Source organism: Chiloscyllium punctatum, chromosome 21, assembly GCF_047496795.1.
Source record: "Chiloscyllium punctatum isolate Juve2018m chromosome 21, sChiPun1.3, whole genome shotgun sequence".
NCBI lineage: Eukaryota > Metazoa > Chordata > Chondrichthyes > Orectolobiformes > Hemiscylliidae > Chiloscyllium > Chiloscyllium punctatum.
The window spans coordinates 948,829-962,293 of NC_092759.1; the positions used below are offsets into that span (position 1 = coordinate 948,829).

General features: G+C 43.7%; 1 protein-coding gene across 1 annotated transcript in view; it reads left to right on the forward strand.

The window, feature by feature from the left end:
* The window catches only part of LOC140492352 (polyunsaturated fatty acid 5-lipoxygenase-like), a 34,263-nt gene that overhangs the window by 1,055 nt on the left and 19,743 nt on the right, over positions 1-13,465 (forward strand). Inside the window, exons 2-6 of the mRNA XM_072591273.1 lie at positions 1,914-2,109; positions 3,523-3,601; positions 7,369-7,491; positions 12,757-12,839; positions 12,891-12,914. Coding sequence (XP_072447374.1) covers positions 1,914-2,109; positions 3,523-3,601; positions 7,369-7,491; positions 12,757-12,839; positions 12,891-12,914 — 505 coding nt within the window. The remainder of the gene's footprint in view (positions 1-1,913; positions 2,110-3,522; positions 3,602-7,368; positions 7,492-12,756; positions 12,840-12,890; positions 12,915-13,465) is intronic.

The window sequence follows — 13,465 nt, forward strand, 5'->3', positions numbered from 1 at the left end:
TCAAAACTAGAGAGCACAGGTTTAATGTGAGAGGTGAAAGATTTTAAAATGTGTGAGGGGCCTAAATGGAACAAGCTTCCAGAGGAAGTGGTAGAGGTGAGTACAACTGCTGTATTTAAATGACAATTGGACAGGTACATAGATAGGAAGAATTTAGAGGGATATGGGCCAAACTCAGGCAAATGAGACTAGTTTAGTTTAGGAAACCTGGTCAGCATGAATGAGTTGGATGGAACTAATTCATCCCATGTATCAATCTAGTAGATCCCTTCTGAACTGTCTTCAATATATTTATATCCTTCCCTAAATAAGAAGGAACAGTGGTCTGAAAGTTAGTGCTTCCAAATAAACCTGTTGGACTATAACCTGGTGTTGTGTGATTTTTAACTTTGTCCACCCCAGTCCAACACCGGCACCTCCAAATCATGTAATTTCCTGGTTCATCTTTACTACCCCTCTTAAAAAGTGGAACAACATTAGCTGTTTTTCAGTCCTCTGGCACCTTCCTTGCCGCCAGAGAGGAATAAAAAAATTTGTGTCAGAACCCCTCCAATTTCCTGCCTCACCTTCCACAGCAGTCTACGAAACAATTCATCCAGGTCAGGGGATTTGCCTGATATTAAGCCCGACAGTGCCTTCCAATACATCTCCATATCCTAAGTTAAACTGTGCAAGTTCCTTTTTCTGAATTCCGTACCTACGTTCTCCTCTTCTAGAGTGAGGACCGAAGAGAAGTATTCATTCAATCCTCTTCTAATATCCAGCGGCTTCACACAGGTTGCCCCCTTGGTCCCTAATGGGTCCTACTCTTTCCTTGGTTAACTTCTTTCCTTTAATGTATTTATAAAAACATTTTCTTTTCTCCCTAATCCCGTTAGTAAGTCTTTTATCATGCCCCCTTCTTGCTCTTCTAATTGCTTTCTTAAATTCCCTCCTGCACTTCCTGCATTCCTCTAGGGCCACAGCTGAATTGCTCCCTTTGGACTTGCTATGAGCTCTACTTTTCTTTGTCCAGTCCTGAATTGTCCCAGAACTTACTGCTCATGCATTTCCCTTTAAAGGTACATGTTGGACCTGTATACACCCCACCTCCTTTTTGAACGCCTCCTCTCCTCCCACTAGCTCCACTGTAGACTTACCTGCAAGAAGCTGTTCCCAGTCTTCTGTGGTCAGATCCTGCCTTTAATTTAATGAAACCTGCCCTCCCCCCAATCTAAAGCCATCTTTTGCAGACCCCCATCTTTTCAGAACAAATTTGAACCTTGCCATGTTGTGGTTGCTATCACTTAAATGTTCTCCTGCTGCCACACCAAACCTTTCTTCTGACTTCTTTCCCCAGAACCAGATCCAGCACTGCACTGTCCCTCGTTGGGTATTCTATGTGTTGATGCAAAAAACTCTCTGGATACATTTCAAGAAATGTGCCCCCTCTAAATCCTCTACATTATTGACAATCCCAATTTATGTTGGGGAAAGTTGAAATCCCCTCGTATAATTACCTGGTTATTACTCTTAACTAAAGAATCCCCCATCACAATTGCCCTTCCTTTCTCCTTCCTCCCACCCTGTGCAGTCAAGCCGTTTGTGCTCCCAGAAGCTGGGCTCTGACTGCATTACTCCGAGTTACCAGTGCCCTCATTCAGCTCCCAAAGTGGAATAGGGGTTAGTGTGTGGGGCCCCAGGAGACTCCTGCACTACCTACCTGTTCTTTCCGGACTGTCTGCATGAAAGAGGCAAATATCTTTCCAGCACTCCTTGTGAGTGAAGAGAAACAGACAGCTGGTCCCAGCATCCCAATTTCTTCCGTATAATCAGAACCAACCTCTTGATGGAATACCAACCCGACAATCAGAATCCAATTAGTGACTGGAGCTTCTTGACATGCTGTTCACTTCCTCGCCCTCACTTTGCAGGTGGATCACTATGAAATTGCAAGTGACTGGAACCTTGGGAGCATTAATTTTGTGGAGCTGGAAGTAACTTTGTTCAACTTCCAAGATTACTGGTTCTGCTGCTGTGTGACGGTGGAGATCCCCGAGGGCAACACCTTCCATTTCCCCTGCTACAAGTGGCTGGCCAACCATACCGTAAGACTCCGGGAAGGAACAGGTCAGTCGGAAAATCCAGGGATCGTTGAGAAGCAAAGCATGGAAGTAACATGCATTCTCACAGAGCCCTTCCCAAAACAATTTACACACAGCATGTTCCTCAGGGAGAGAATGACCAGATAATCATTCTTTTGTTGATTCTGATGGAATAATAGATATTGGCAGGATGCCAAAGAGACCTCCCCTGCTCTTCATAGATGTAGTGCATGGGGCCTATCACACCCATGTGACATAACCTTGGTTTAAAGCCTTATCTGACGGGCAACACCTTTGAAGGCAAATCTTCCATTCCAGGCACGCTACGGGACATTTTCTCTACACCATCTAAATTAAGCTCCTGGGCCTGAAATTTATTCCAAAGGTGTGCAACTTTATTTGTCACATCTCTCTACAAGTGCAGCTCCCCTGGGTAGAGGCACCGATTTGCCAACACATTCAATTGGTATAATTCCATCGTTTGACTGCCTCACGAAATCGGAGTTTGTATGTCACCCATTCCAAACCCATGATAAGATTCGGTTTGCCCACCTTCCCATTGTAGAGCATTACCAGGGGAGGTGGTGCTGTAATGGTCATGTCACTGGCCTAGTGATTCAGAACCTCCGCTGCCGAAATGGTCAAATCCCTCAAAGGTGGATGAGGAAATTTAAATTCAATCAAAAACTTAAGTGCAAAGCTAGCGTTATGGGGACCACTATTGTTCTTTTAAAAAAAAGCATCTGATTCACCAATGCCTTTTAGGGAAGGAAATCTGCTGTCCTTACTTGGTCTGGGATACATGTGACTCCAGACCCAATGTGCTTAACTCCTAACCGCCCTCTGGGCATTTAGGGATGGGCAATAAATGCTGGCCTATCTGACAATACCCAAAATTTTTAAAAAAAGTTTCTGAAATGAACCATTCAGTTGGCTTTAGTCTGTAACTCATTCCCGAGTGTCCATTAGATTAGATTACTTACAGTGTGGAAAGAGGCCCTTCGGCCCAACAAGTCCACAACGCCCCACCGAAGCGCAACCCACCCATACCCCTACATCTACCCCTTACCTAACGCTACGGACAATTTAGCATGGCCAATTCACCTGCCCTGCACATCTTTGGACTGTGGGAGGAAACCGGAGCACCCGGAGGAAACCCACGCAGACATGGGGAGAACGTGCAAACTCCACACAGTCAGTCGCCTGAGGCGGGAATTGAACCCGGATCTCTGGCGCTGTGAGGCAGCAGTGCTAACCACTGTGCCACTGTGCCGCCCATTATTCTGTGTATAAACAGTCTAAATGCCTGAATTAGATTTAAAGTCATAAAACCTTCCTAAAATCAATGATTCTCTTTGTATAGTTGTTAAACCTCCCAAGTTCTCAGTCTTCCTTGGTTATTGCCTTTTGTAATTAACAAACGCATGTTCTGTTTCAGCTAAAAGAATCTATGATGATGGACCCTTGTTCCAGTGTTATCGTAAGAATGAACTATGGGAGAAACAACAGCTCTATCGGTAACAGAACATAGAACATAGAAAAGCACAGAACAGGCCCTTTGGCCCACAAAGTTGTGCCGAGGGTTAATCCTAATGTAAAATAAAACAACTTAACCGAAGCACCCCTCAACTCACTGCTATCCACGTGCATGTCCAGCAGTCACTTAAATGTCCCTAATGACTCTGCTTCCACCATCACCGCTGGCAACGCATTCTATGCATTCACAACTCTGCATAAAGAACCTTCCTCTGACGTTTCCTCTATACCTTTCTCCTAATATCTTAAAACTATGACCCCTCGTACCAGTCAATCCTGCACTGGGGAAAAGTCTCTGCTATTGACTTTATCCATTCCTCTCATTATCTTGTATACCTCGATCAGGTCACCTGTCTTCCTCCTTCTCTCCAGAGAGAAAAGTCTGAGCTTATTCAACCTCTCTTTATAAGGCAAGCCCTCCAGTTCAGGCAGCATCCTGGTAAACCTTCTTTGTACCCTCGCCAAAGCCTCTGTATCTTTCCTATAGTAGGGCGACCAGAACTGGACACAATATTCCAAGTATGGTCTCGCCAAGGACTTGTAGAGCTGTAGCAAAACCTTGCAGCTCTTAATCTTGACCTCCTTGTTAATGAAAGCCAAAACACCATATGCTTTCTTAACAACCCTATCCACTTGGGTGGCAACTTTGAGGGATCTATGTACTTGCACACCAAGATTCCTCTGTGCCTCCACACTGCCAAGAATCCTGCCTTCAATCCTATATTCAGCATTCGAGTTCGACCTTCAAAAATGCATCACTTCACATTTATCTAGGTTGAATTCTAGCTGCCATTTCTCAGTCCAGCTCTGCAACCTGTCTCTATTGTGCTGTAGCCTGCAGTAGCCCTCGATACTATCACGGCACCTCCAACCTTTGCGACATCTAACTCACCCTTTGACCTCCTCATCCAAGTCACTTATAAAAACTATAAAGAGCAGAGGCCCAAGAACAAAGCCCTGCAGGACCCCACTCAACACTGCCCTCCAGGCAGAATACTTTCCATTTACAACCACTCTCTGCCTTCTGTCAGCCAACTAATTCTGAATCCAGATAGCCAAATCTCTCTGTATCTCATACTTCCTGACTTTATGAATGAGCCTACCATAGGGAACCTTATCAAGTGCCTTGTTGAAATCCATATACACCACATCCACTGCTCGACCTTCGTCGACCTGTCTTGTCACCTCCTCAAAGAACTAGCCAAATAAAAGCACAACACTGTGAATGCTGACGATCTGAAATGAAAAGAATTGCAGAAGTGCGAAGGAAACTCAGCAGCCGCCAGCGGCTATTCATTCTCCTAGAATTCATCCTCCTGGAACATTGGAGGCTGTGGGGTGACCTGATGGAAGTTTATAAAATCATGAGGGGCACGGATAGGATGAATACTGAAGGTTTTTTCCCAGGGTAGGGGAATCCAAAACGAGAGGGCATAGGTTTAAGGTGAGAGGGGAAAGATTTAAAAGGGATCAAAGAGGTAATCTTATCATGCAGAGGGTGGTGTGTGTATGGAATGAGCTAGAATTAGAATTCCTACAGGGTGGAAACAGGTCCTTCGGCCCAACCAGTCCACGCCGACCCTCCGAAGAGTAACCCTCCCAGACCTATTCCCCTATTTGCCCCTGACTAATGCACCTAACCTACACATCCCAATGAGTAACTTAGCATGGCCACTTGACCTAACCTGCACATCTTTGGACTGTGGGAGGAAACCAGAGCACCTGGAGGAAAGCCACGCAGACACGGGGAGAACGTGCAAACACCACATAGACAGTCACCTGAGATTGGAATCGAAAGTGGGTCCCCGGCACTGTGAGGCAGCAGTGCTAACCGCTGAGCCACCATGCCACCCCAGAGGGTGGAGGCTGGTACAATTACAACATTTAAAAGGCGTCTAGAGTGGTATATGAATGTGAAGAGTTTAGAGGGATAGAGGCTAAATGCTGGGTTTTGGGACGAGTTTAATATATCTGGTCAGCATGGACAAGTTGGACCTAAGCGTCCATTTCCGTGCTGCACATCTCTATGACTCTGTTTTTCTGTCTCATTATGCTCTATCTCCCCCTATAAGATACTCCTCCCCCTTCCCAACATCTATCTTCTGCAGAAAAAAAACATGCTTTTCTTCGCTACCATCAGCTCTGAAGAAGGGTCACTGGACGTGAAAAGTTAACTCTGATTTCTTTCCACAAATGCTGCCAGTCCTGCTGCAACTTTCCAGCAGCCTCTATTTTTGTTAAAGGACATTGGAACTGTTTGGTCGAATATGGATGATGGATACAACTGAGTTAACATTGTGCATATTGAAACAATATTCTCGTTCTGTGATTCACATCTATTCAAGTTATCATCAAGGATAAGCACCGATATAAATGAATCTCAATGCAATTAAGAATCCATTAGAAAGCGGTTAAAACAATAAATCTCACAGGAAAGCAATGTAATCAGAGGATAACCAATAATCCCGAGAAACAATTTGAATTTCTGAGCAACGGTGTGGGAACATTGGTTCCTGGTGTTTTTCCTCTACCATTATACACCAATTATCCCTATTCAAAGAAAGAGGAATGGGGGGAGCAAACTGCCCTAACCACAAGGTAGCAGCATTGGCTTTGCAACCCATGCAATAGTCTCTAGACAGAATCTTGGAATTATTACACAGTGCAGAAGGAGGCCATTTGGCCCCTCCTACCTGTACTAGCTCTATTATCTAGTCTGGCTTGATTACCTTGTGCCAATCCCTTTATTCATAGATTCATAGATTCATAGAAATATACAGCATGGAAACAGACCCTTCGGTCCAACTCGTCCATGCCGACCAGATATCCTAAATTAATCTCGTTCCATTTGCCAGCACTTGGCCCATATCCCTTTAAACCCTTCCTATTCATATACCCATCCAGATGCCTTTTAAATGTTGCAATTGTATGAGCTTCCACCACTTCCTCTGGCAACTTTATTCTTGAACATCATTACTATCCAAATAACCATCCAATGCCCCTCATGAATGCCTCAATTGAACTTTCCTCCACCACATTTCCAGGGAGTGCATTCCAGACCCTTACTACTTGTAATGTTACCAAGTCTTTTCTCACATTCCTCTTGCTTTGTTTGCCCATCCATGCCCTCTCACTCTTATAAGAGGGAACACTTACTCAGTCTAGCCTGCTCTTGCTTTTGGAGACCTTAATCAGATCTCTTCTCAGCCTTCGACTACTCAGGGAGAAATGTCTGTCTTCTTCAAAACTCCCAACTTCTTCATATCTGAAGTTTCTGTTTCCTGGAGCTCTCTGCGCTCTGCACTCTTTCTCCATTGCATTCGCTTCTTTCATATGCTGTAGTACACAATACTCCAACTGAGTTAACTGAATTAGACTTAATCAAGCCAAGTGATTGAACCGAATAATTGGGCTCAGAGTGTTGTAGTCTCGTTGTAAGAAAAGTTTAGGAAAGAATGTGAAAGTGAATGGAAAGGAAGGCAAAAACTTGACAGGTGCACTTTTTAATAGATAACATGATTAAATAGGATGAAAATCTTAACTTTATATAGACGTAATAATGTCTGTTATAATTTAAAATGTGTTCATTGGCTTCAGTTCCCTGGGACTTGCTGTTGCCAGAAAGTGTTTTCCATTTAATTTTAAACCTTCATTAACGCTACCGAATCCTGGTCTAATTCAATAATTTGATATTTATACAGACATGTCTCCGCCTCATGATCGAATGGTTCCTCCCTTTGTGTTCTAGGTGGAGGGAATTACCCTCGAAAATGCCAAAGTGTATTGATGCTCTATCAGTGGATGATCTCCCTGTGGACTTGAGGTTCGGTTGTGAGAAAGAACTCGGTTTTGAATTCTCCGCGATAGAGAGGTAAGTATCACAGTCTGGATGAAAGGCAGCATAGAATCCTTACAGTTTGAAAGCAGGCCATTCAGCCCATTAAGTCCACACTGGCCCTCCAAAGAGGATCCCACCCACCTACACTATCATCGTCAACCTGCATTTCCCATGGCTAATCCACCTAGCCTGCACATCCCTGGACACTGCAGGGCAATTATAGCAAGACCAATCCACTTAACCTGCACATTTTTGGACTGCAGGAGGAAACTGGAGCACCCGGAGGAAACACAAACACAGGAAGGATGTGGCTCGAATCAAGCCCTGGCGCTGTGAGGCAGCACTGCTAGTCACTGAGCCACTGTGGAAAGCACTTTATGTTAGGAGGGTGGAGAACAAGATCAAAGAGATTACATTGAGCTTGTTTAAGACACTAATTCAGCCTCAACTGAAATATTACGTCCAGTACTGGCCACTGGAGAAGGTCCAGTAAGATTCGCAAGAATGATTCCAGGGACAATTAACTTCAATGATGTGGATAGATTAAATTACTTACAGTGTGGAAACAGGCCCTTCAGCCCAAAAAGTCCACACCGACCCTCCGAAGAGCAACCCACCCAGACCCTTTCTCCTACATTTACCCCTTCACCTAACACTAGGGGCAATTTAGCATGGCCAATTCACCCTAACCTGCACATCTTTGGACTGTGGGAGGAAACCCACGCAGACAATGTACAAACTCCACACAGGCCGTCACCCAAGGTGAGGATTGAACCCAGGTCTCTGGCGCTGTAAGGCAGCAGTGCTAACCACTGTGCCACCATGCCATCCCTGGTTTGGAGAAGTTGGGATGGTTTTCCTTAGAGAAGGTTGAGAAGAGATTTGATAGAGACGTTCAACATCAGGAGAGGTATTGAATAGGGTGGATAAGGATACACTCCATGAAGGGAGCAGGAATCAGAGGGCATGGAATTAATATAATTGGAAAAATAAGCAAAACACGCAGCGAGTGGTTAGGATCTGGAATGTGCTGCCTGAGAGCGTGGTGCAAGCAGTTTCAACTGGGGATTTCAAAAAGGAGTTGGACAGTCAACATGAGAAGGAGGAATGTGCAGGATTACAGGGAGAAGGCAGGGGAATGTCACCTCTTTCTGCGCTGTAACGATTCTGCGATTCTGTGATGACAGGTTTACTGCTGCAAATTTAGCACCGAAACCAATGGTCAGTAAAATGTGACCTGGTACTGACTGATGTGCCCTATAATCGCTGGAAATGGACTTGGTACTGGGCCCAGTATTCAATAGACAATAGACAATAGACAATAGGTGCAGGAGTAGGCAATTCTGCCCTTCGAGCCTGCACCGCCATTCAATATGATCATGGCTGATCATCCTTAATCAGTATCCTGTTCCTGCCTTATCTCCATAACCCTTGATTCCACTATCCTTGAGAGCTCTATCCAACTCTCTCTTAAATGAATCCAGAGACTGGGCCTCCACTGCCCTCTGGGGCAGAGCATTCCACACAGCCACCACTCTCTGGGTGAAGAAGTTTCTCCTCATCTCTGTCTTAAATGGTCCACCCCGTATTTTTAAGCTGTGTCCTCTGGTTCGGCACTCACCCATCAGCAGAAACATGTTTCCTGCCTCCAGAGTGTCCAATCCTTTAATAATCTTATATGTCTCAATCAAATCCCCTCTCAGTCTTCTAAACTCAAGGGTATACAAGCCCAGTTGCTCCAGTCTTTCAGCGTAAGGTAGTCCCGCCATTCCAGGAATTGACCCTGTGAACCTATGCTGCACTCCCTCAATAGCCAGAATGCCTTTCCTCAAATTTGGAGACCAGAACTGTACACAATACTCCAGGTGTGGTCTCACCAGGGCCCTGTACAACTGCAGAAGAACCTCTTTGCTTCTATACTCAATCCCTCTTGTTATGAAGGCCAGCATGCTATTAGCCTTCTTCACTACCTGCTGTACCTGCATGCTTACCCTGATTGACTGGTATGCAAGAACACCCAGATCTCTCTGTATTGCCCCTTTACCTAAATTGATTCCATTTAGGTAGTAATCTGCCTTCCTGTTCTTGCCAGCAAAGTGGATAACCATACATTTATCCACATTAAACTGCATCTGCCATGCATCTGACCACTCATCTAACCTGTCCAGGTCACCCTGTAATCTCCTAACATCCTCCTCACATTTCACCCTGCCATCCAGCTTAGTATCATCAGCAAATTTATGTTACTACTGTTACTACTGCCATCAAATCCTGTTGCTACTATTCCTGAGTTCTCAGTCAGTCAGGGTCTGATACTGGATACCTTTGTACACCCGCATTCACTTTATACAGCATTCCCAGATCAAATCCCAAGGAAGATGCCCAATAAAGATAGATCAATAATCAGAGTAATATCGAAACTTAAGTAGTTATTCAGACTGTTGTGTCTGTGCTGGCCCTTTGAAGGAACAGTCATTCTCAGTCTCACACACTCAGATTGTGTCCAAATCATTTTAAAAATCATTAATGAAATCTGCTTTTGCTACATTTCTACATTCTAGAACGCAACAACTCCCTGAGTGAAATCAATTTTCCTCATCCCCTTTGCCAATCAATTTAAATCTGTTAAATGCCCCGGTTCTTAGCTCAGTCACCAATGAATCAGTTTCCTATCCACATGCCATCAAAAACCTCCCACCGTCTTGAAATCCTCTATTTTGTCAATTTTTAAGCGTTGTCTGTTGTGTTTGTTTTAATATAATCCCAGCGGCTGGTAACAATACGCAAGTCAGATTTGTTTTGCAATTTGTTTACAGTGTTGGTCAGTCATTGAGTATATTCGCATGAGGCTGCCAGTGTACTTTTAACAAAAGAACTTCAAAGTTTATTACACAAAAATAAATGCTCGTGAATTACCAAAGGGAGGTATTTTCAGACTGAGATGAGAAGAAAGTTGGCGGCACGGTGGCTAGCGCTGCTGCCTTACAGCACCAGGGACCCGGGTTCAATTCTCAACCTCGGGCGACTGTCTGTGTTTGTGCAATCTCCCTGTGTCTGTGTGGGTTTCCTCTGGGTGCTCTGGTTTCCATCCACAATCCAAAGATGTGCAGTTTATGGTGGATTGGCCATGCTAAATTGCCCATAATGTTCAGAGATGATACGAAAGTCGGAGGAGTTGTAGACAGTGAGGAAGGATGTGGCAGGTTACAGCGGGATATAGAGAAGCTGCAGAGCTGGGCAGAAAGGTGGCAAATGGAGTTCAATGTAGCTAAGTGTGAGGTGATTCACTTTGGTAAGAGTAATAAAAAGATGGATTACTGGGCTAATGGTAGACTACTTGGTAGTGTGGAAGAGCAGAGGGATCTTGGTGTCCATGTACACAGATCTCTGAAAGTTGCCACCCAGGTAAATAGTGCAGTGAAGAAGGCATATGGCGTACTGGCTTTTATTGGTAGAGGAATTGAGTTCCGGAGTCCTGAGGTCATGCTGCAGTTGTATAAGACTCTGGTGCGGCCGCATCTGGAATATTGTGTGCAGTTTTGGTCGCCATACTATAGGAAGGATGTGGAGGCACTGGAACGGGTGCAGAGGAAGTTTACCAGGATGTTGCCTGGTATGATAGGAAGATCCTATGAGGAAAGGCTGAGGCACTTGGGGTTGTTTTCATTGGAGAAAAGAAGGTTTAGGGGTGACTTGATAGAGGTGTACAAGATGATTAGGGGGTTAGATAGGGTTGACAGTGAGAACCTTTTTCCACGTATGGAGTCAGCGATTACAAGGGGGCATAGCTTTAAATTAAGGGGGGGTAGATAAAGGACTGATGTTAGGGGTAGGTTCTTCACTCAGCGAGTTGTAAGTTCATGGAATGCCCTGCCAGTAGCAGTAGTGGACTCTCCCTCTTTATGGGTATTTAAGCGGGCATTGGATAGGCATATGGAGGATAGTGGGCTAGTGTAGGTTAGGTGGGCTTGGATCGGCGCAACATCGAGGGCCGAAGGGCCTGTACTGCGCTGTATTCTTCTATGTTCTATGTTCTAGATGTATCAGTTAGACGCATTAGTCAGGGGTAAATGTAGAGTAATAGGGGAATTGTTCTGGGTAGGATACTCTTTGGAGGATTGGTGTGGATTTGTTGGGCTGAAAGGCCTGTTTCCACACTGTAGGGAGTTTGAAAAAAAAAAGGTTTTTACTCAGAGAGTGGTGAGCCTATGGAATTCTCTGCCACAGAATGTGGTTGAAGCCAAAATATTGCATATTTTCAAGGAGTTAGATATAACTGTTAGGGATAATGGGACCAAAGGGATGGGGGAGAAAGCATGAACAAGACACTGAGTTAGATGATCACTATGATCATATTGAGTAGTGAAATAGGCTAGAAGAGCCAATATGGCCTCCTTCTCCTCCTATGTTCTAATTTTCCATGTTTCTTTAAGAAAAAAAACAGTTATATATCTATAAGACACTTTGGAAAGATCTTTTCATGAACAGCAACAATAAAGGTTTAACTCTTTTCCCATAAATGTTCTTAACAGATACTCAACCCCCATAAATTATTACTCTTATGTTAACTCTTCAAACTTACTTCATCACATATTACTAAAAGAAAAACACATCTAGTCAAAGCTTTTTGTCTTGCATTCATTGTGTCAATGATCAAGGAGCCAATTTATGTGGAAAACTAATACTAATACCTATACTGAATGAGAAGAGAGTTCTGATTGGTTGGCAAGTGCATTTTGATGCCATGGACAATAGACCTTTTTATTCTTACTTAACCTACTTCCTGCACATTCACCAAATGTGATTTTTTTCTTTCTCTCCCAGAGATACATAAATATAGAACTCACAACTCTTTCAAGCTGCCCTGATTGGACTACTGAAACAGCTTAAGATTTATTTCCAGCACTGGTAGACGAGGGATTTCTATCCAATTCCAACAACTTGGAGATTCTTACAGCCTGGAGACATCTAGAAATTAAAACCGACCTTCTGATTGTATGACATCTGAATTCAACTTACTGGTAGCACTGACTGTTCATTTCGCTAGATGATAAAACTCAACAAATGATCTGCAATTAACTCCCCAATATAGCAGATTGAGTCATTTAGCTTAAGTCTCTTTCTTGGAAAGATTGCCTTTATTTCACAGTTTAAGGTGACTTTCTGACCCTTTCTAGAAAGTTACAAGTCACCTTCACGGAGCGGAAAACTCAGATTCATTTTTCCCCACTTTTGAATTCAAATTGCAAAGTAACGATAATAATATACGACAAATAGCTCTTACCACGATTTCTTTAGCTTTTCAGAACTCAGTCTGAAGGAGAAAGTGAACAAGTTGGAATGCTCTTGGACCACTGTTGAGGACTTTAATCACATTTTTTGTGTCGACCGTTCCAATGCAGGTAATGGAAATTTGACAATATTTAGGAGAGGGGAGGTTGAGCTTGTCATTGCAGGTAGTACCACTAAGGTATCATCAGTACACTTATGATGAGCAAGTGACCAAATAGAAAGAAAGAACCTACATTGCTGTGAAAACTTTAATTACCTCCAGATTTTATTGCCAATTAAATATTCTTTAGAGTAGCCATTGTTGGAAAAGAGGTACTGGGCAGGTTTACACGCACTGATGACCATATTTTTCTGGTTTTGTACCATGTATTGTTTCCCCTCCAAAACATACCTCATTCATAAAATTCATAAAAATGCATTATAAAACAGTTTGAATAGAAAATTATGGAATGCAGTCAAATTCAACTTGTCTCCGTTCAGCTTTGCCAGTCTCAAGTGCCTCCATACAATTGCAATACTCTTGACATTTACATTGTACACTTACTATACTGTAGCTTCGTAGTTGGCACTGCTGCCTCACAGCACCATGGATCCAGATTTGATTCTACCCTCGGACTACTGCCTGGGTGGAGTTTGCATGTTCTGCCCATGCCAGTGTGGGTACTCTGGTTTCCTCCCACAGTCAAAAAGATGTGTGGGCTAGGTGGGTTAACGA